We start from the raw sequence: 23,764 nt of genomic DNA on the forward strand, positions 1-23,764 counted from the left end.
TGTGATTGCACTCAGTCACACTAAGAAAAAGAAATGCCCTTGTCTTTGTTCTTACCATTTGTCCTGATCCTCAGCTCAGTCACAACTTGTTTTGTGTTCTGCTTTTACCTTGTATGCAAAACAAATGCAGAATATGCCCATGAAAGCCTCTTGGGAAACACCTGTTTATGCAATAGAGATAGGGTTTAATCGGTGTTCTCTGCCTAATAACCTGGACAGGTGAATTGCAATGCTACTTAAAATGTACGTCATACATATATGAATGTCCTGATGTACTTTTGGTTGTGAGATGATCGTGAGGACAAAGATGTTTGCTTGGTCTTTTATTCTCTGTGCAAAAACAGGTCCTAATGTCAGACTGTTTGTCTGCAGAGTCATTATTCTAGCGGCATTTTACTCGATTTTGTACAATGTTGTAAACATCCGTGCTATCATCAGTATTTTGTAAGACCCATGTGTTCCATTTAGACAGATATTAATAAGACTATGACCTTTATTGTCTAGACACAAGAGTTCTCTTAAATGGACAGACCATCCATTCAGAAGAGTAGGTGTTTGGAAAAAAAGGCAGGAGAGAATTACTGGAGGAATTGTACCACAATTTCCTATAAGTAAGTGAAAATAAATGTTTATGTTTGAATAGAGAGAATAAATGAAAATTAGAAAGACGCAAAGCAATGAAGTGTATCGAGAAGGTTTGGGGCAGCCAGCAAGTTGAGTTCTGTAGTTGAACCTGTTAGTTTTAAGTGAACAGTTTTGCATAACGCAGATTTTAGTTATTTTGACATTTTAGTCTTTTCTGTTACAGACACCTTAATTTTGAGATTGTATGAAATGTGAATAAGAGAGCAATTGGAGAGCTCCTGAAAAGGAGAGGCTTTTTTTCAGGAATAAATGATGAGGGGGGATTTAAATGAAGAAAATTTAAATATGATGAAATCAGGGCTGATGGTTTAAAGAGATATTACAGTAAGTGAAGCATTGAAGAGCATGCCTCTGAAATAGTTACAGATCATACTGATTTGACAGTGTTTTTTCTTATAGTCCATCTGCACCAACACAGATTTTTAGTTCTGGTAAGTTTATCCTTTGTGAAAGCAAAAGAATTCTCAATCCTTCAGTGGATGAAGAATAATTTTGTTTAAAGTGACTTTGTTTTCACATGGATGATCTTTGCAACAAGGAATAGAGATTTGCAAAATGTCAGCTCTGAGTTCTTTTAACCTTTTTTAATGGGGAGGAGAAGGAGAGGATTTGATGAGTTGGTAGCGCAAAGTAGGAGAATAATTTTCCTTGTGTAATTTACCTGCACATCAGCTCAGTTTCGGAAATCATAAAATCATTTTCAGTTTATGAGCTGTTTTCTCTGCCTTGCAGCTGGACATCTCGCAGAGACTGAGGGGCTGGGAGACTCCTGCAACAGTAGTGGGCATGGAGAAAACCAAGTATTATTTCCTTGACAAATTTAGAGATACTGGCTGCTTCATAAATTGCTGGGAAATCCCTGTTATGGTTTGAAACTGCAGCAATTATGACCCAGTAAGGACTGGCTTAATGTGGGCTCCACCAGCGCATGTCAGAAGCTACTGTATCTCTTTCCATGGCAGATGTTCCTCATGAATTACAAGGTTCTAAAGACAACTGAAATCAACAGAGGCTTTAATTCAGGACACAGGTCTGCTGGTACACTGTTTGCTGAAGCATTGTCACAGAAAAGCTTCTTAGGAATTAATTTGATGTATTTGTGGCCAGTGTTGTGGATTTAACATTGACAGTCTTGGTTTTTGCTGCTTGCCTAACAGTTTCTTTCTAAGGACATGTCCTTGGTGAAAACAGACCAAATTTGTGTAACTACTCAAGTTGGAGAAAGCCTCTAACTTACAACTGAGCACTTACTTTGCCTTTTATAAAAGCCTGATGGAAGAAGGTAATCTCAGAAGACTCCTCAGTAAGGGGGAGTACTAAGTATGTTGTATGTTCCTACCAGGACCATGATAGGATGTGGGTTAACATGCAGACCTACAGAAATGTGATGTTTTCATTTTAATTCATTGCTATTTAAATGCAGTACAAGTGTGTGTGCAGTGTTTCTGGTGACTTAATACTCCTTCCTTCAGGGCGTAGTTGCATCAGATGGGCTGGTGGATGAAACTTGTTTTTGCAGAAGGCAGGCTAAAGGGCAAATAGTCTCCAATCATGAAATTAATAGACCATTCTCTGTGATGTTTGCTTTCTACATAAATGTTCCAGCACAGGCACCAATAGGAAAAACAACTGCATGCCTATATTAATTTAATTTGTGAGTAGTGTTGATTATACATTCTGCTGAAGACACTAGATGCTTTGGACTTAGCACCTGTTGTTGTGGTTTGGAGGACAGATACTGACTGTTCTTTGGCCTTGCTGCTGTCTGCTTGTGCAGTGCTGAACAAATCACATAACCTTTTGCTACTATTATTTCTTGATCTACTAATGAGAGCTAGTGCCCTTTATCCACCTGTCATGATTTGCTCTGAGATACCCTGTTAAAATCTAGAGTTCAGGTGTTTTCTATTGCTGGTCCTTGCTATTCAGGAAGTAAATAACACAAATGGATACGGTCATCCACTTTGACATTACGTGGGTTTTGAAGTTGTTTGGATGGCTATGATTTTAGATGGCTTACATTCCTCCTGCTACCGTACATTAGCACAGCTTCTGGACTCTGTATCCTAACCTGTGTGTATTAATTTGCTTCCAATTCATCTTGTTACAGTTCTGCAAGTAACTTTTTCCCTGGCCCTTGTTGCACAATTGTTGCAATGTCTCCCATCTGTATGAATATTAAACAGTGAATTTAACATTGAGTCCTTGAATGTTCTCCAAAACTGGCATCTATAGATGTGGCCTTCTCTGCAGTAATTCCAGTCTTTATGGCTGTGCTACGAAATCTTAAGGTACCTGAGGTGACTCGCTCTTGGGTGGTGCCTGCTTTACTATCTCTTAGAAAAGGCACTAGGATGCCTAAATATGGGGATTCTGCATTTAAATGTCTACATTAGCTAGAGATCAGTCCTTCTTCCCCACTCTCTTTAGTCACTCACACTTGTTTTGAGGACTATATTTCTCCAGCCTAAATTGCAAAGCTTGCACCTTTTTTTTTTAATTTTGTTTTCTGGTTGCAGTGCATTTGCTTGCCAGGTTGGTTGGCTAAGGCCAGAGATGTTGATCAAGGAGAGGTTGCCAAAAGCTCTGTTCAGCCCCAGCCCTTTCTCTTCCAAAAAGAACCTCTATCTGCATTTTGTCACCGCCACCAAAGAAAAGCCACTGTGATTTTTATTAAAACAATCTGCTCCTGTTCCTCCAGGACATGGTAGCTTATGTTCTGTATGCTGTTTGGTTACATCATAAAGTGTCTGTGAAGAGCACCAGTGGAAATTTTGCATACTCTGGGGGGATAGGGCTTGAATATGTGAATTGACATAGACCACAGTGAGGTCTTGAAAAATTTCATCATCTATCAGGAATTTAATTAAATGTTCCCTCAACCTGATGTAATTGTATATTCTGTAGAAAGTCAGTCCTGGTGTTCGGAGGTCTAGTCCCCTAGTGTAGGAGGGCATTGTGTCTAGCACAGCGGTGAAGTGTGGGGTCAACAAGACAGCTCTTGTCTATTTTGAGTTTAATTTGCTGAGATCCGGGGAGATGGAGATCATGCAGGACTATTGTTATCATCTATATATATGATATGCTTTCATATGTAACTATGTATTTTTATTTATATTTATATGTAACTGTACTAAAGTTTGTTCTAGTTATACGGTGACATTGCCCCAGATTGCTTTAATTACCAGCATAAATATCAGGACAACTTCCATGAATGTGACTGACAAGGGATTCCAGAAGAGAGACCTGGTCTTTCCTTAACAGTTTTTCAGCATGGTCTAGTAGGTAACTAAACCCCCCAGGATCTTCCTCATTTCTACTGATTTAAGCTTGGGCTAGGCTGGCACACACTGCAATTCTGAACTTGTTCCAGTTTCTTACTACTCTGCATTGTGTTCTGTAGAAGCTGTTCTGCCAGGGCTAATTAACGAGATAGAGATTTTTGAAGCCTTTTCCACACTCTGAACTGTACCCTGATAGCCTGCTTAACTGGGATTAATCTTCTAGCATTTTAATAATTTTAGATGACGCTCATGAATTCCTGTGGGCTGCTGTTAGAGATTGGATATGAAAGAAGGTACCTTGGCTTAATAACCAAACAAATAAAAGCTGGTAATACAGTTGTTGGTAAGATAGCTCTGGGAGTAGACTCCGGGACACTTGCCTTCCATTTCCATGTCTTAACCACTGCAGCACTGTTTTTCTTACGGATGTATCATTGGATCATTTTTACTTCTGTTAGGCAGTTCAGACAGAAATATCACATACCTGATGTCCTTTAATGTGCTCTTGGATGAAAGTGCATATTGTCTGAAATACAAGTTAATAAAAAACATAGCAAGGAAAAAGTTCTTTATGAAACATTTAAAGACGGGGCTCTGAGCAACCTGGTCTAGTGGAAGGTATCCCTGCCTACGGGAGCGTGGGGTTGGACTGAATGGCCTTTAAAGGTCCTTTTCAACCCAAACCATTCTATGATTCTGTGCTAGTACTGTGCAGTTGCAAAGCTACCCATACATGTGACCAGAGCCAGCTGTTCCAGATGGGAAGAACTTTAATCTTTGTCTTCAGTGAGGGCTGATCCTAGAACCTGCTGCCAGCAAGCAATATGAAACTCAGCATACGTTGTTGCATGACATTTTAAGGGGAAGGATGAAGAAAGGGGTGGGATTAAAACCCAGTGATCATGTAACTGAAATACAGAAGAGAAGATGCTCAGCTAAAGGGAAGAAACTACAGCAGTGTTCCAAAGCAGCATTTTTTCTTCAATGGGATGAGTAACAAATGAACTAATTGATTAGTTCCAGGGAAAGGACTTTTCTTTCTAATGACTTCTGTTCAAGCTTCTTGTTAACGTTGATGAGAGACTCCCTGAAGGCCCAAGGAGACTATCAAGCTCTGCGTTTTTGCTCATACACCACATTTGGCACAGTGGTAATTTCTGGAGGAAGGCAGCCTTTATCTTTTAACTCAGAACAGCAAGCAGCTCTTTTCCATTACAGCAAGCCTGATGTCTGGCGGAGCACATGACAGCTTTTGTTCCGTGCACGTGCAAGTACCTTTCCCAAAGAGTATCTTTCCTAAAGAGCAGTGTGCCGCCGGAGGCAGCAGCTGGGAGGGAGGCACTTCCCAAGCAAGGCTGCCTGGGAGCTCTGACACGGCCATCCTTTGCAGACCTGGGGGAGAGCCAGTGCACTGTCACTGTCCTTTGAGTGAGGGCACTTTCTTTTGTGCTTTGAACTAGGCTTGCTCTCAGTTCGTTTCTCTCCTGAGATTTTCGAGGCTCTTGCTCTCCCTCCAGCGGCAGGAAGCAGCTCCACACTCACCGGAGCGACTTGCCGCTGCTATGAGGGTCAAAGCCATCTTCATTCCTGTCATGTTTTCTCACTTGTCCCCTACTGATAAATTCAGACTGTGTCCTTGCTACCACAGAAACTGGGACCTCCAAGGGTGAGCCTGAATTTGCCATTAGTGGAGAGTGTATTCCTGCTGACCAGTCAACTCCTGCCAGTGCCTGTTCACTGCCTGCTGCTTTCAGGGCTGGAATGGCTGGGATATCACCTCTGTGCTGTATTTAGGATAGCCTTAATCAGCATCAGCAATTACTCTTTTTATTTTTCCAAACACATGAGTTCATTTCAAGAGACCTGAGATTCATTTCTATAGTGTGTCCTGTGTTGGAGAGAATGAAGAGGAAGAAAATACCTTTCAAAAATGTTTTCAGATAAACATTTCAATGCGGGTATGTGCAATCCTTTCTCTCCCAGACTTTAGTTTAATCCCTTTTCCCTGAACAAATAGGTGTCCTCTGGCAAGGAACTGATGCGTGGCTGTAAATAGGCAGTGTTTTTATTATCCAGTTAATCTCCGTTTATTATCACACATTCAACAAACAGCAGACTCCCCTACTTGTTTGTCTGTTCACAGGAAGAAATTTTATCTTAGTCAGTGGATTATGGTAAAGGCTGAGTGAATCACTGTGCAGCAACACGGTCAGCCCTTTCAGGGTTATTCAAACAATGGGACTGACCAGCCAGCCAGATAAAATGTTTAATGCTCTAGATTGTCAGGATCATCAATTTAGTATTCATGTCTCTCTATAGCACTACCTAAAGCCAGCATTTAAATGGAGCTAGAGGTTACATCAATGTAGCAGCTGGGCTTTGAGCATGTGGTGACTGCAATACACAGTGTTTTGAACTGTGAGGCTGAATTCAGGGTTCCTCTGAATCACTGTGTCAACACTTTTCAAATGCAATAAACCTTACCCAACAGGCTGAGGATGCAACATACCTCTTTCTGTCAGGGTTATAAGCTGCAACCTACAGTAAGTCAGTGACTGCAGGTAACACAACAATGAAGTACCTTGTTCAGAATGTTTTCTCAGTTGCTGCAGGTGTCTGAAATTAACTTCTGCCTTTCCCTGGAATCCATTGCACTTCACATCCCTTGTGCTGCTGCATTGCTTTCATCTCCAAATACCCTTCCCCTCCTCCCTGCCTCTGGTCTTGTTGGGGTCATCTGTGTCCATGCTCCAGCAGGCTGAGTTTCTGTATCTTTTTTTTTTTTTCTCATTAATGAAGCACAGGCTTTGTATGCAACTGCCATTAACAATAAGTGCTGTACAAGGGCTGCACTTGTGCTTGGCTCAACAAGGTTCCTGAATTGTTTTTCCCAAGATTCTACTATGAAAGTCAGGACTGGTCTTCCTCAAAATAGTCACTACTGACCAGTAGCACGTTCCTCCTGCTGAGAGTCACAGCAGCTGCAGCTGCACCCAGATGCTTGATTTACCCAAAGCCATTGTCTAATCCAGTGTTTTTGCTGCCCCGGGTCAACGTCCCTGACTTTGCTGATGTCTCAGACAACACTTCCATTCTGTGCTGGATGCTCAGCAGACATGAGTTTGTCTTGGAACACAATTGTTTAAACCCCACATTTCTTCCTCAGCTGAGGTATCTCTGTGGCTCCTCTACCGTGTGTTACTACTCATTTTGCTAGGGGTTGGTTTACAGGGACTGTCCTGGCATAACAAGGGGAAGAAATAGCCTGGTGCATGGCAAATTTGAGGCACTGGGTGAATATATTCATTTGAACGTTTGCTCTCATAGTGATTTGGCTGCTAATTCTGATGTATTTGGGGGGGGAAGGGGAGGGGAGGTGTGACGCATTCCTGCTTTTCTGCCATGTAAAGTTTCAAGCTACAGCGATTACAGATTACGAGATACTGCGGTGTTATATTTACTTACATTACTGATGTCTTGGACTACTGTTCTCTTATAAGCAAAATCAGTAATAATTTTAGTGCAAGGAATGAATGTCAAGGTAAGGCACAGTCTGAATAAAGAAAAAATTAAGAGTTGAGAAAATTAAGAGTTGAGAAGAGAGCCTCCATGAGCATGGACAACTACCAGACTGCATTTGTTGTGCTGCTGGGCGGTCAGTGCCGCTGCTTGGAAAATGTGTGTATATGAAAACCTTTCCTTGGTGGTGCTGCAGGCTGACCTCCTAAGCATCACATCTGAACGTATAGCCCTTGTCTTGTGGTAAAAGCAAGCAAACCTTTTAAAAGACAGCACTGTTCCAATGCTGGCAAATTGTTTGGGTCCTTATTGCTCTTGTATTCCTTTTCTATCTAGCGAGATGTGTGTCCTGCCAGAACAGGGAAGTTATCAGTTCTGGAGTATTCAACAAGATAGTGTGCATGTTTGTAGCTCTGAGGAAAATGCCTGAAGGTATTTTTTCTCTGACACAAGTATCAAGGATCTATTTCTGGCACTGTAAATAGTGTGTTTGGATCTTTGGTACTTCAAATCTTCATCGCTGCAAGAGCTAGCAGGTTTTCCTCTAATAAGAGGATTAGGATCAGTTCAATCAATTGGGCTGGTGTAGGGGATCCAAGGTAAACAAACAATCTCAGGGTTGGTAGGATCTTCGGTAGGAGGTGTGGGAGGTATTTTTGTACACAGATTTCATTTTGTCCTTTGGAAGGCTGACTCAGAAATTGACAGTAGGAAAATACCTCTTCCCTTGGACCAGCAGTGACGAGTATTTTTCAGAAGAGCTGGGATTTCTTCTGTACCTCTCTTAGTACACTTATGATGTCCAAATAAAATGCTTATAGGGTTTTCAAGCTCCTTAGTTAATAATAGAGACAATGAGTAAGTAGCTTCACTGTTGTTGTTAGAAATGAGTCTAAGACAATCCAGAAGGCCACTCCACATAATTAATGCCAAAATAGCAGTTGATGCAAGCTGAGCTTAATTATGTATGCCTACTGGAATACACAGTGGCTGAATTTTCAAGTGTAGCTAAATGATTCAGCAACAAATGTTTGTGGACAGTTTTTTGTACTTCATCTGTGGTCTTTTAAGGGTACTTAGATATGTAATGATGCCGATAGGCACCAGATTTATAGGTACCTTTGAAATACTTGACCCTGTGAGAATTCTTGTGTTTAACAAGAAAAGCATAGAGAAATATGAGAGAAAAAATGTTCTTTTTGTCAGTGTACCATTGTGAACAACAAAAAGTTTAGCCACAGTGGCAGCTTTTGAAGAGACTTAAAAGAGCCTCGCATGGGGACTTTAGTGGTAGAATCCCAGGTAAGAGCTCTGAACTCTGCTAGTACAGCTGTTTCAAAACTTGAGCAAAGAGCAGCAGAAAACCACCTTCTGCGTGCAGAAGTATCCCTGAGAAATGTTAAAAGCTAGTGACTACAATATTTGGTAGTTTCTGCACTAAATACTTTAAAGAAACTTCCCCCTTTTCTTCATACAGTTTTGAAGTGTAAGGCCGTTACATTAGTTTATTCCTAATATAGTGACACTTTTTCTTTGTTCTGTAGATTCAACCAGTTATTGATGAAGTCTTCTCTTTTTCTGAAGTTCCAAAGGCCTTTCTGAAATTGGAAGGAGGACATGCACGTGGAAAAACGGTGATCAATGTAATTAGTAAACAATAAAGTATCTCTAATAATTATTCTGCTTGCAGTCACAGTCCTTGAACATAAATTGGTGTGTAGCAACTGTTTCTTCTTTAAAAGCTTGTCTAGAATGCGTAACTTATAAAAAAGTCTTGTTTTAGAAAAGCCTCTGATTCTTTTATACACTGCCTGTTAATTGGCAGACAAGATATACTAATGTCCCTTAGGCATTTCTACATGAAAACTATGTTAAGAGTGTAGTTGTGACTTTTGCAGAACACCCTTCACTCCTGGAATAAGAGGAACAGTCTGAAGCATTTTTGGATTGTAGCTCTTGGAGCTTTTATTTTTCAGATATCTTAGGGTGGTGAGGCACACTCTTATCTAGTTGTCCCCATGAAACCTGTGTTGGTTTCCCTCGGCCTTTCCTACTTCTGTTCGCCTCTATTAGTATATATTATTACTCAGTTTAGTAGATTCTCGGAACTAAGTGGTCACATCACTGTCTCAAGACTGATAGTTTAATCTTGATATGGCAACTCTCTCTTGGCATAACTAATCCAAATAGAAGCAGGGAACAAAATCAATCTGTAACTGATAATTATCCTAACAGCCCAATTCCTGGCTCCGATTCAGCTGACTGCAGTGTTTATGCAGGTAGGCTAGACATGATTTTGTCAGCAGCTGGGAGCTGTTCCTGTCATGCCCTGTTACTCCTGGTGGGGGTGAAGTGCTTGGGGGGGGGAGTGTCTGGTGGTCTGTTTATAAACTTGCTGTTTTGCCAGCGATGGGGGGTGGAGTAACTTCCCCTGCAGTTATGCAGGTAAGATTGCAGGAAAAGTGGCAACCTCTTAGCTGAGAGCAGCACATTTACTGCAGTGCAGCTATGGTGGTGGACAAACCACGTCATGCAACACTTACACCAGAGGAGGAAAGAAGTGGCTGTGGTGTGAACTGTGGCCCCGTGCACAAATGGCACTGAGCACGTGCTAGTATAGAAGAATTGTCCATTCCTCAAGAACCTCCAGCTATTCTACACCATGTATTCTCTCATTAGCTAGCTGTCACAGAGGAATTATGGACAGAAACAGGCACAAGATGGAACAAAGCTAACCATAAAATGCCAGCTTTCTACTTTCAAAATTAAAAGTTACTTTCAATTAAAAGTTACCTAACTTAAATTTATTTGTAAAATGCTATATTATATATAGCAAGAGCACATCAATATGACAAAGTACCACTGTTTGGAACCACTAACAACATATTTTCTACAAAGAACTATAAGCAGCACATTTCAGAGCAACAAAACTTCAGTGCTTCTTTACAAAAGTAGGAAAATTAATAAGGCACTTCCTCTAGGGTGGTAATGATAAAAGCACCAGCATCCTTTGAGGGAATACGACAGTAACAAAAATGTTAAACAGACTTACTATGCAAGACAAAGGCCTGGATGCTCCTGGGAGCAGCTTGTAATAACGCTGGTCTAAGCCAGAACAAAACACAGCAGCACAGTACAAGGCTTCGTTTGTATTTTACCTTTTTGTCAATATTATTAAGGAAAACTAACACAACCAGGTTCAAAGCAGGGCAACAGAAGGACCTCCTGCAGTCATCAGGATGTCCTACCTGTCACAAGCTCTTTACTATACCAGTAACACTTACACTGAATGGGCACAGCCACAAGGGCTGTGCCCATATTCCAGGCTTGGCTATGCACCTTCCTAGAGCAGTCTGACGCTTCTGTCCAACCAGGAGCCAGCAGCTGACCACAGACACTGCTCTCCAACACCAGAAATAGTGGGGAGTCTGGCACTCTCCACTGTAAGCCCAACAGGCTGAAAAACTCAGTAACCACAGCACTTATGTGCTGTTGCAGTCTTCTTTAGTGATGCTTTCCCTAAGAATTCTAGTTGTCTATATGATTTTGGAGTTCAGGAACACTGTATGTACTTACTGAAACTATTTTAAAAGGTACAAATTTGATTTGGCAAAGAAGAAAAATACCCATAACTCGGAAAAGTTAGGCAGCCTACAAAGTAGGCAAAAATTCTTCAGATTCCGATACATCCTTTTGCCAGCCCTTTTTCTAATGAACTCCTTTACACTGTCTACACATGAGAAAATCTAGAATTTTTTCTTAATTTAGGAGTTACTATATTAGCATACTAACTATACACCTGAAGCCACATGTTAAAAATTCTTTGGATGTGCTGTGCTAGCAGTCTTTCAGCTTTCAGTAAACATAAGTTTATTCCAGTTAAATATATTAATTTTCTGTAGTGAATATTTCTCTATACTACAGCCCATAGATTCAAATTGCTATGCCCACATATACATTTGCACTCCTGTCCTTTATAAAATAAGCTTTAATATTTTTAGCCCCTCTCTCAGTTAAAAAAAAATCCTTTAAAAATAATTTAAAGTTACACTAATTGACTATTCTGGGTTAACTACTCACTGACAAAACTGTAAAACTCCATGGGATCTCTCCCACCTTTAGCTCTTCCATTCTAGCCCAAAGCATACTATCACTCTCTAGTCAACACTGAGTTGTGTTGATTAAAAAAAAAGAAGTTTAGACATGCTCAAGCTTTTGTAGGGATAATAATCTTGGATAGGGAGGTGAAATAATTCTGTTGCTCTTCCTATTTAAAACTGTGAATAAAAGATGTTGATCCTGTGTTCTTCAGAGATGGCAGTGCAATTCCAGTGTCCAGAGTAGTGGCCAGTTGAAACATCATCCTTCGCTTCTTTGGGTTTATACAACTAGTGGCTCCCAACACTGTGTTAACTTTTCCTCGTTGACTGTGTTGACAACAACATGGTCGCAATCATACTGTGTGCCTCCTGTAAAGAGAAATTTCAAAGAGGGTAGGTTGTCTTTGAAACTAGAGACAAATACTCTGTGTTTCAGAAAAAAAATCTAGCAAGAGCTGGTGTAGAGAGTTTCTCTTCACCTCGAGGCACTGAGAAGACAGACGTGTTTTCATCACTGCCTGCTTTTGGAATCAATTTTGAAACAATTTTTGAATTAATCAGGATCGGTCTGCCTGATCTCTCCACCCCTTCAGTAATTCAGTTCCTTGGCTTTTTCAGCCTGGGTGGGAAAGGAAAGGAACACTGCAATGCAGCCAGGTGTAGCTCCTTTAAGACTGTCATTTCCCAGAAGTCACACTTGGCAGTTTGGTTTCCCCACAACAGTTGTCAGTTGTGACTCCACTCTAAAAATGATGTTTACATGATGAAGTAAGTCCTGCTGCTAACAGACAATACATGTGTGATCACGTCAGCGACAAGGTCTACCACTCATCTACTCTTTGCCACTATAATCCTTTATTTGACCAGCTGCATGCACAGAGTATCACCCCACATTCAGCTGTTTCCACTGGCAGCAAAACATATCTGAATGCAAAATAGAACCCCTTCTTAGAGGAGCTTAATTTAATTACGTGATGCAATGCCAAACATGTTCCCATAAGAAGAGCGCTATTAATATTCTGACTTAAGAAACTCAGAAGCAAAGAAACATTCAACTAGAGCTGAAAGTCAGAACTGACATTTTTCCCTCGGATCTGCTATGTACTGCAGAAGCACAGGACACGTGCATCTCCTGTGCTACAACACACCTGCAACAGCAGGTAGTATTCCCATTGGAAGCACCCATCTGAGCCAACCATTTTATACAAATGGATACACCCACAGACACTGTCTTTTGTTCTGCACACCAACTGCCTCACCCTCCCCTGAATGAGCAAAAGACAAGCCTGGCAGCTGAAAGTTTATGGTGAGTAACAAATATGGATTCTAGCAGACCTCATAAAGAAATATACTATGCACCTGAAGTCCTACATGAGCAGGCACATTTAAGAACAGCTCTTCTATACTAAAGTGACTCAAGCTCAGCTGTTCTCCACTTCAGGAATTTGGGGGATGCTTTCTGGTGCCACTGTCCCAAATCAGGAGGGTCTCTGGGAAGGCTAACAAAGAGGATTTCTCTCCTTGCCACTACCAGGCAATTACTAAAAAGCAGTAGAGATATACAACTTGCAAAATTCTTCAGAAAGGGGGGAAAAAGCCAATAACATAGCTTAGTTATCACTGTGAGTGCAAAAATAATTTTAAGCAGTATCTGATAGAATGTAAACATGTTAAAATGGAAAAGGATGGGATTTTTTTTTTACAGTGAATAAAGAGACTGCTGTGGTAGGGTGGTGCTCTGGACAAGGCTTTGTGCTATGCCAGTATATCCACAAGGTGGCATTGGTAACTGTACAGTTGAACAACTGCGTGAATTGGCTGAAGAATTCTTTTAACACTCAATTTGTGGTCCAGAATGGATCAGGAGAATTGGCAGAAACAGGTATTTTTCCTACTAGGTTTTCTCCAATAAAAGCTAAAAGTACCTACTCTTCCGAATTCACTGTACAGATCTATTTTTTTTTTTTTTAAGCTAAGAGTGCCATCTGTACTTTCACCACCAGACCTATCCATTGTGAAGTTCTTCAAATATAAATGCAGAATACATTATTGCTTTTAACATGATTAACTGAAGAAAAGGCCATGCAATAGTGTTTCTGTTTGTTTGGTGCAACTAAGAACTGACTTTAGAAAAAGGTATGGCAGTCATTGTGACTAAAGGCTCTCCCTTGAACTGGAGTCTTTTTTGATAAGTTTATAATTAATCATCACTAGCTTTTTATGGCAGTAAAGAGAATTTTTGACTGTTTATGCGACTGCTGTACTCTGGTCAGACATCAGGTAACCCTTTTCTCGCAGTTCTGATAGTCCTACCCAATTGAGGCAGGTGATTGTCCTGCTCTGCTCTGCTCTGGTATGGCCTCGCCTTGAGCCCTCTGTTCAGTTTTGGGGGCCATAAATATAAGAAGGATATAAAACTATTAGACAGTGTCCAAAGGAGGGCCGTGAGGATGGTGAAGGGCCTTGAGGGGAAGCCATATGAGAAGTGGCTGAGGTCACTTGGTCTGTTCAGCCTGGAGAAGAGGAGACTGAGGGGAGACCTCATTGCAGTCTACAACTTCCTCGTGAGGGAAGGCGCAGGAGTAGGCACTGATCTCTCCTCTCTGGTGACCAGTGACAGGACCCACGGGAATGGCATGAAGCTGTGCCAGGGGAGGTTTAAGCGGGATAGTAGGAAAAGGTTCTTCACCCAGAGGGTGGCTGGGCACTGGAACAGGCTTCCCAAGAAACCTGTCACACCACCAAGCCTGTCTGAGTTCAGGAAGTGTTTGGACAATGCTCCCAGGCACATGGTGGGATTCTTGGGGTGTCCTGTGCAGGGTGAGGAATTGGACTTGGATGATCCTTGTGGGTCCCTTCCAACTTTGATATTTTTCTGATTGGGTGTTTTTGTGGGTTTTTTTGTTTGTTTTGGGGTTTTCCTTGGTGTTTCATATTTTTTTGGTTGGGTTTTTTAGGGTGGTGTGGTGGTGGTATTTGTAAGTGATGTACTTAATTCCATGGCATCAACACAAAATCAATTTTAAAACAGCTAAAAAAAAAATTAACAGCTATAGAAAATGATTGCTCCCCTCACCCAAAAAGGCAGTTATGTAAGAACATCTGATTATGCTAATTCTGCTAATCGTTCCATTTGCTGCTTTTTCAGACCTTCTATGAAGCTATAAAAACAAAGTTCAGAAACAGTATCTACACGAATCAAATTACTACAACAAAAGTGACTCCAAAACACACGTCAAGTGCACAGAGACCTTAGGCTACTATGGCAGAATCTCATGCTTGCAATAAAGGTATAGCCATTAATAAACCAGTGAAAAAACTTATTGCATCTAATCATATTAGTGTAAAAGCCTGCCTTTGCTTTCCTAATATCCTTTGGCTATTGTATCTACAGCTACTATGTAAGAAAATTTGCTCTACTGAAATTAAAGTTAATGAGAAGTTAGGTTGTTCTTGCTTCAGCATTTTAAATAATCATATTCACATCACCCAAAAATTAACTGAGGATATCTACAGTGAGTGGACACTGAGAATACAAGATAAGCAAGTACTGTGAGTTACTAAATTGTATATAGGAAAAATGAAATGAAGTCCTAGGGCCTGTATAATTCAGGAGGTCAAACAAGCTGATCAGGTCTTTTTTGCTTCTAGATTAAAGTACCTAAAGCACCATCCTTAATTTATAGGCACATTTAGTGCCTATCCCACTGTAAGTACCAGGTAATTAAGACCCAATGTAATGAGATAACATTTGCTTACCTTTGACATCTAAGACCAGCTTGGGTTTCATCTTGCTATAAATCCTGCCATCGGGACTAATATGCCAATATTGTTTGTCTTCATTCCGCTCAAATGACAGACCAAGTTTAGAGCCAGGAGTTATAAGATTTCCGACAATTGTCAAGCAACAATCCTCTGCCATCTGTATCATCAGAAAGGCAACAGCAATTATTCAAAATGGCCTTACTTCTTCTAGTATCCACTGTTTTTTTATCAGATAGGAGAGATGTCATCAGGTAAGAACAGAATTCAGGAATTCTTTCCCTCAAGGAACGTATTTTTGCCCCAAACACAAGACTACTTATTTTTCTTTTGTTCCTGTTTCTGCTGAGACTCTCCACTACACAGGAAGACTGAAATAACCATGCTGTATCAGATCAAAAGGTACAATTAACACCTGTCTCTAGCAGTGGCCAATAACAGATGCTGAGGAACACTAAATGCACTCTACTCCTGTATGCAGTATGTTCCTGGTTATCTCACCAACTGCCAGGCCAGGCTTTTCCATGCAGACCCAACACCTTTAATGCTTGTTTCCTGTCACTACCCACCAAGATCAGTGTAACCTTTTTATATGAACACCCTTCTGTATCAAAACCCTTCTGTGGCAAGAAGTTCCAAATCTTGACTACTATTAAAAAGAAAAAAAAAAAAAAAAAGTGATATGCAACTACTAGTTTTATTTGATGCTTTCCTCACTCCTTCCTTATTTTAAGGGATGTCTTGTCCATGCTGTTTGCAAATACTTCAAATGTATCATCCCTCAAAGTGTCCCCTTTACAGGCTAGAAAGTCCTAGCTCTTTTTTCTCTCCCTTGCATAGAAGCCCTCCATCTCCTCTGCACAATTTTTTTTGTTCTGCCACTTCTAGTTCTACAGTAGCCCTTTGAGATAAAAGTACATGTAGCTGCACAGTATTGAGTGTATGAATTTCACAGTGTACCACAATAGTATTTGCTTCTTTGTTCTACACTCTTTTCCTAGTAATTCCTATTATTTGATTTTAAAACTCTACAAATGTCTTCTTGGTTAAAAAAAGAACTGGCAAAAATCAAGCTTACTTCAAAAGAGTATTAAGGCTGTATTAGTAGTAAATAGCAGTTAATTATTCTAGATGAACAGCGATTTTCAATAGATCACCATAAGCTGCACCTTTTAACTACTGAATGCACTTCTGTGGCAGATTAAATGCCTATCTGTCATTGTTGATATGGCCCTAAATTATTTTTTGCCAGTATTTTTCAAAGCACTACTTCTTGAAAAATTAGTACTTCTGACTATCACAACCTAGAATTCAGGTAAGCAGATTTAGTTCTGCAGTTCTGAAATCTGTATATAAAACATTTCTCTAGCAGGACTAGGAAGACTGCAGTCTTACACATCAGGTCCACTAAGCCAGTACTGCATCCATCTCCAAGAAAAACACGAAGAGTGAGGAGACCTGAATTTTTATCTGCTATTCATATCTATTTCTGACAAAATGAGCAGAATGACTTTCGTATCCTGCTTACTGGTTATCCCACGTACTTAAACCAGCCCCTCCTTGAAAACCTCAGGCATACCTCAAGGTTCTGTGACTCAGCCAGTGAGACGACCCAAGCTTATAAGAAGAAAGGCACAAGTTCTTCAGTGACCTACGTCTGACTACATACCTACCCACCCAGGAGCTCAATCTTCTTTTTACTATGTGGTAAAACCCAATTTTTTGATTTTGTGCAAAGTAGATTTACTACCATTCAACAGAAAGACGGCAGAGCTCTGTAAGATTTCAGTCACCTAAGATCAGTGTTGCCAGCTTGCACTCCACGCTAAGCTACCTGACTGCTATACAGCACGAGCTGTGTATTTTTTTGTGCACAGAAAAATTGCTTTATAAGATATAGAAACAGGGACAAAAACCAGGAGCATTTATCTAAAGCCATATAATACCACGCTGTCTCCATATGAATACTTTCAGTGACATGTTTGAGAGGCACCATCAAAAGAGAAGTCTTTTGTAAGTGATATTAAAGCTTTTAGCTTACTTTGCATCATTTTGCTGTCTGCATAAATCCCTTTTACAACTGCATGTGTCCTGTAAACATGTCCGAACAATGCCTTAACTTATTAACAGTAAGATTCTTCCCTCCAGCATAGATGACATAGTTATAAATGGTTCCTTTGAAGTTATACAATCCTATAGAAAAAGTTCACATGATTCTTTGCAGTCCAGCTATTTAACAGTATTAAAGTAACTTAATTTTCTTTTGGCTGGCATCCCTACCTAAGACTTTTCAAGCTTAAACATTATATGAACTGCACATACCTCTGCTCACCTCAATGACAATTTGCACATGATTAGTTTTATGCACTGTGAGAAAAGCAGGGTGTGATTTGGAAGCTTGTAACAGAGAAAAGGGATGAATTTGACAAATACAGGGATAACCAGAAAACAAACAAACAAACAAAAACCAAAACAAAACCACCCCAGAAAAGAATAGGATTTTATCTTTAAGCTTGCCTGAATGCAGGAGAGTATATGTACATTACACTAATTGACCTACCACAAGGTATGCATAGTTCAAACATTATCAGGAAGGGTCTATTTTAAAAGGTCTCTCTGCTTTGACACTTTTGTGGTATTTTCACAGTGGAGAAAGAGGGCATGAACATGGAAAGAGCTCATGAAATGCAAGACAATGATCTTCTGGTATTGATTGTACTTCTGAGGCTAGTATTCTTTAGAAGACAATAAATCATAACTATAATTTCTCAAAATTTCAATTATATATATTATAAAAATCACACTAGTTGGTGTCACCAGAAAAAGCCAGAGTTCAATTAAAACAAAAACTCACTAAAAACACTCCCCTACAGCAAGATTATATTACATATGAAACAGAGTATGCCTATAAAACAAATTAAGATGATGCAGTAGGAATTAAATTCAGAAAGCCCTACTATTAGAGAAGAAAAAATGCACATTGAACTTGAACCTTACCCGGCACCTTATGAATCCATCCTGATAAACCCAGATTTGATCATCTGAGTCTGTACCTTCTGCAACCTGTATTCTGAGAAGATTCAGATTATCTAAGTTTCCATCAGCTGACATGAACTTTCCTGTTTCCTTGTTTCGAAGCCTGAAGTACACACGTTTCTGCAGAAAACAAAAGACCTCTTTAACCACAGAGAACACGTCTTGCTCTTGGTTAACTTCAGGGCAATTACTGTCAGTGCTGAACCCCATGCCTCTCCCTCTTTCTCTCAGAAAGCTTAACTTTTTTATTTGAGAATTTAAATTCGAAAGCCCATAAACATCTTGGACAAGTTTTGAGAACTCACTATTCTGCGTGGAGAGTTTTAGGCTCTCCTATGCACTAAAATCAGCACACAGAGGAAAGCTAAGAATTTTTAGTTGAGAGCAACACTACCTTCTCTCTGCTAACTCCCTGTATAGATGCTCTTAGCTTTCATTAAGGGTGCACTTCTGCAGTGCTGCTTATTTCACTGGCACAAGTATTTCACTGCACATTCATGCTGTGGCCTGTTAATTTACACTTCTGTTTAGACAAGCTCTCAGCAGGGCAGTCAAAATGCATTATTCCTAACTCTGCTTAAAGCCTATACAAAGACAACACTATGACACAGTAAGCAAATACAGTCGGTTGCAGGTACAAGTAATGTGTTAATTAGAAAAAGCTGTTTTTTCAATAAAATATAGCTCAGCAAGAATCTCAAATGTTAAAGCTCCCAGGACTGCCACACCACTGGACAAAACCACCTGGTCCTTACTTAGAGAACAAAATGAAAAGGGCACCACAAGAATAAATTTTGTATTAGATTTGCAAATTATTCTGCCAAGTATATAAGCAGGGAAGGACCTTCCCTCCTAAATCAACACAAAAATCACTACTAATTGAAGTATCTTTTTTTTTCCCGACCAATTTTCTTGTTGTTAGAAAAATAATGCACATAGTACAGACAATATGCCAGTAACCAGTTTGGGTGCTAATTATGAAATAATTTCAAATAATTCATATATAGTAGATATAGACATTATTTGTTAATCCTTATATGCTGTCTTCTATACTTTGGTTTAAAGTATGCTTAATGAACAGTTTAAGCAGTATAATTGCAAAGCCATGTAGCATAATCAAACAGCTTTTATTACAAGCGAAACTGTAGAGTGATTTCTTTACACAAATGCCATTACTGAAGCTTGTGACATGCACCAAGGCTATAACGCTGCTTCCAAATCTGTATCTCCCCAACCCCACTACAAAATATAAATTAGTACTTCATAGCTCATGTCAAAGCCTACTCACCTGGAGTAAAGGTCTCAGAGAACCTATCTGACAATAGCCACTTGCTTTATACCAGTCTGGAATTTCATTCGGTGTTAACAACATCTGACGCCCCCTGTAATTACTATGTTCATAAATTATCCATCTACAAGGAAAAAAAAGAAAAAAAGGAATATTTTTACTGCCAAATCCTTCTTTGGAATCAATAAATAGCTTTAACAGAAATCAGTCCTACAAAGTAGTAGTGTTGAGCTTTGCAAAGTCAATGACGTTCTTTGTAAGAGCCCTTGAAAAATAATAAAATCGTATCCTGATTTAGACTGACCACAGTAAGATGAGTACACCAGAGTTCAAATTTTAAAGTCCTGTTATTTAACAATTACAAACCGAATAAAACAAAGCATTTTCTTGCAAGAATCAAACCTTTAACTACCATCTATTTCAGGAGGCATTGTGACTCTTCAGGGAGCCCGGATCTATATTCTGCATGTGCCATATATGCTAGACAGTTGCAGGTGCAGAACCTAAAGTTTTGTCCATCTAAATTTGGCCTGAGGCATGTGGGAAAGAACTGCTGTGGATTCAGACTGCAACAGGCAAATACTGAAAACTGCAACAGGGTGAAGCTCTCAGGTGTTTTGATAGAAGTTTTATTTCAGAACACCTTTCTTCTTTCCAAATACCTTAAAGGGGGGCAGGGAAGAGACAAGAGAGAGAGCAAGAGTGCATTTAGAAAATTTTTGTTAGCATTCCCTAGCACACATCCAACTACACTTACAATCACACGCTGAGTGTAATCTGTCAGAACCCAACCTCTGATTCTCTACTATTGGCACAGGCAGTGAATTACAACTAGGCTTCAAAGTAGGCTGCAATACAGTGCAATTTGTAGAGTTTTCTCACACTGATTTGTTGGAATTGTCAAACAGCCATGTTTTTTTGAGTACGTAAATACTCAAGATGCAATATGTTTTCCTGTTACCTCCTTTCTCTGACTGGTTTGTCAGTAGACATCTATATCTAGAAGCACACTCACCTTAATTTTGGTACTTGAGTATGAAATTAGGAGAATTATAAATGGAGGTCTCTTAGCAAAGGATGAGAACATGAAATCCCCCTTCAATAAGGGAGGCAGTAGGGGCAAGGAAACTAAACCTTGTATTTTTACACATTTCAGCAGCTGACACTGCTATAATGAAATCAGAATTTAAGTCATATTCTGTATGTTTCCAGTGATTCACCAGAAAAAAACCCCACATACATGCATTGGACAGGAAACACACACAATTCTCAACTCCATTACCTGGAATCATGGTAACCATGTTATTGGTAAAGAAGTAAATTGATGTTTGACTTGATGATATGGAAAGTGAGAATCAGCTATGTTGTGGTTAGAATGAAAGATACTGAAATCTCAGGAGGCTTCAGAATACAGAACATACATATACAACTTTTTTACAACTTTTCTTATAACCTTTGTTTCAAAGTTCAGTTCAATGAGCTAAGAAAACCCTTTGACCATCTTATCCAGATGGAGGAAATGGTTTGCTCTACAGACCTGGTATTAGCTATCCACTTGAGGGCACTCTTAAGCTTTCCAACAGCATCTCTCTAGCACACTCCTAGGAAATTTACCTCTTCAAAAGAACACATTTAAATGCAAAGCAACAGTAACATGGATCTATCGTTTAAAAAAAGTCAAATTCTTCAACTTAGAAAGAAAAAAAAAAGAACATATACTTGGGACAAATATCTTAGAGGTAGAGGTTAAAAATGGGAAAAAAACAAAGAGAGAAATGTAACAGATCTACTGGAATCCTAGAAGATAGCACAGTAATTTTAAAAATTCTTCTGAACAGCTTTTAAACTTCATCACAGACTGTTTTTTTACATGATCTTCAAGAGTACATTTAGAGAACAAAACTGCTTAAAACCAAATTTAACTGCCAGATTTACAACCCAGGGTCTCATCCAAATCCTGAAGAAAAAAGGGACAATACTAATGGCAGAAGGGGCCAGATAATGATCTGATTGTAACACTGTGTCCATAACAAGGTTAGAGGATGAAAATTCTGAGCTTATGACACAGGTCACAAACTGAATGATTTATTTATGACTGAGATCTAAAACAAGAGCACAGAAGTTGGATGCTATACGAGCTTTTATAATATGACTTTTATAATATGGCATGAGAGATGACACCAGTTTCCTTGTGAGCTTTATTCAAATCATTTCAACTTCTAGCACAGGACACCAGTCAGGAAAAACACTTTTGAAACAGGAAAATGAAATGAAGTGAAAATGCTCTGTAAGAAGAAACTGCATTAATGCACTACACACATTATGATATTCTAATTTTACATTCCTTGGATCCTAGCACCTGCAATGTTTCTGTTGAATAAGTACATCATTCTACAGAATCAAAAAGCCATTTTAAACTTACATGCCACCAAGGACTTGAACTGAAGCTATTTGAGGACTGTATCCCAGGAACTGGAGATTTAAGATTTCTGTACTGAATTCAATTTTCTTTCCTTGGAAATCCATCTTTTCAAAAAGAGCTATGCAGGGCTCAGACAGCTCCTGCAAAAGGAAGATGAGCACTTTTTATAGGATGTTAGAACTCCAGATGGTGACTGTGAACAACATTACACAGTCCTTTTATTTCAGAGGTTTCTTGATTGTTTAAGACCAAAGACAATGTTTTTGCTCTACAACCAGTTAATTAAAAGAAATTTAAAAAGTCATAAAAACCTGTTATTCAAAACACACAAGAGATCTTCTTGCAGAGAACACAAAACTTCCTTATCTTAAGGCACAGACAAACATCTCTGTGGTTGATTCTTGCATAATATCTTAAAGTATGTTTTAAAATACATTTTAATCAATGCCACATCCCTTTTCCATTGCACCACACCCCACTCATTGTAGGAATTTTCATCTTCAGACCCAAACACATGTTAAGAGAATACTGATTTCTACAGCTTCAAATAATGACAGCCTTGTCAGCACTGCCTTATCACTTACTGCTTTCATTTTTAACTTTTACAGTAGGTTATGGCAACATCAATCTCTGACTAGACAAAGGCTGCAAGATTCATACTTCTGAGGTGAAATTCGTGACAAGTGAAAACTGTAACATCTGAATTCTCCAAAATGGGGAAGTGATTCTTCTCCCCATCTGTCAAAATGCATCTGGTGTCAAAGGGATTCTGCCTACATGAAACTCCCTGCACCACTGAATCCAATTTAAATGTCTTCTGGATAACAAACCTGGGACTCTTTTCTGTGGGGCAAGCTATCTGTAGTGGACTGGAAATAACCTCTCACAATTAAGGCCTTCCTGTGGAAGCTGGGAGGTAGAGTTTGAAATCCCCCAGGGTAAAGTCACTTTAAGCCTGAGTGTCCCGGTGTTACAGCGTACACTCATAGACTGAAATGGCACTGCCACTCCCTTTCTCACAAGTCTTCCAGCAATGACTGCATAAAAGCAACGCCATAGCCAGAAGAGTTCCTTCCTTCTGGCATGTGTTCAGCACACTCAAACACATCAACTGGATCGGGAACGCCTGACATGACGCAAAGTCTCGACAGACTCCCCGCTGGCCTCAGGCATGGAAACAGGCCCTCCAAGGCAGAGCTGGCTCCATACATGCGTGGCAGCTCATATATGCCTGCTTCCATGTCACTTTGTTAAGCAAGACCTCACATCTACCAATTTCTAGACAGTGCTTAAATTCCTCTTTAGTCTCCCTGTAGATGTTTAAGGGCTCAGATGACAGTACTGCACGAGCATCACCATTATCTGTGCAGCAGTCCAGGCTATTGCACACCAGCTGAGCTATGCCTTCTGATGGCACACATGCTGCTAGGCTGTGGAAAATGCCAGGAGAGGCCTTTTAGCTTACTCCAAGATTAGAGTATGCTCATCCTCACCACTGAGTGTGAAAGGCTAACACCAGTTAGTCTGTCACGCATCACCACAGGTAAAGAGCCTAACAAGAACAGTCACGCCACATTGATGTCCCAGTGCCTCTGACCACTCAGCCCTTTTACAGAACAGCACCTACACTCTGAGACACACAACTGCTCAGGCAGCAGCCCTTCAGCCACATATAATGCTTTAGAAATAATCTACTTCCAAAGAAAAC

The 23,764-nt window shown here is 39.9% G+C and overlaps 2 protein-coding genes across 4 annotated transcripts in view; one reads left to right on the plus strand and one right to left on the minus strand.

Annotated features, from left to right (window-relative positions):
* RTN4IP1 (reticulon 4 interacting protein 1) overlaps positions 1-23,764 on the plus strand; it is a 56,153-nt gene that overhangs the window by 15,478 nt on the left and 16,911 nt on the right. Inside the window, exons 9-10 of one of the 3 annotated variants that reach the window (XM_050315568.1) lie at positions 8,993-9,091; positions 14,697-14,828. In XM_050315568.1, the coding sequence (XP_050171525.1) occupies positions 8,993-9,091; positions 14,697-14,804 (207 nt within the window). In that variant the 3' untranslated portion in view covers positions 14,805-14,828. Of the gene's footprint in view, positions 1-504; positions 8,142-8,992; positions 9,092-14,696; positions 14,829-23,764 lie in introns of those variants that run through there. The other 2 variants (XM_050315569.1, XM_050315570.1) reach the window with 2 other exon arrangements.
* The window catches only part of CRYBG1 (crystallin beta-gamma domain containing 1), a 41,652-nt gene continuing 28,179 nt past the window's right edge, over positions 10,292-23,764 (minus strand). Inside the window, exons 17-21 of the mRNA XM_050315571.1 lie at positions 22,057-22,196; positions 19,635-19,758; positions 18,308-18,466; positions 15,308-15,470; positions 10,292-11,917 (exon numbers count right to left, since the gene is read on the minus strand). Of these exons, the coding sequence (XP_050171528.1) occupies positions 11,829-11,917; positions 15,308-15,470; positions 18,308-18,466; positions 19,635-19,758; positions 22,057-22,196 (675 nt within the window). The 3' untranslated portion in view covers positions 10,292-11,828. The remainder of the gene's footprint in view (positions 11,918-15,307; positions 15,471-18,307; positions 18,467-19,634; positions 19,759-22,056; positions 22,197-23,764) is intronic.

This window comes from Myiozetetes cayanensis, unplaced genomic scaffold, assembly GCF_022539395.1.
Source record: "Myiozetetes cayanensis isolate MyiCay16 unplaced genomic scaffold, myiCay2020 scf2-11, whole genome shotgun sequence".
Taxonomy (NCBI): domain Eukaryota; kingdom Metazoa; phylum Chordata; class Aves; order Passeriformes; family Tyrannidae; genus Myiozetetes; species Myiozetetes cayanensis.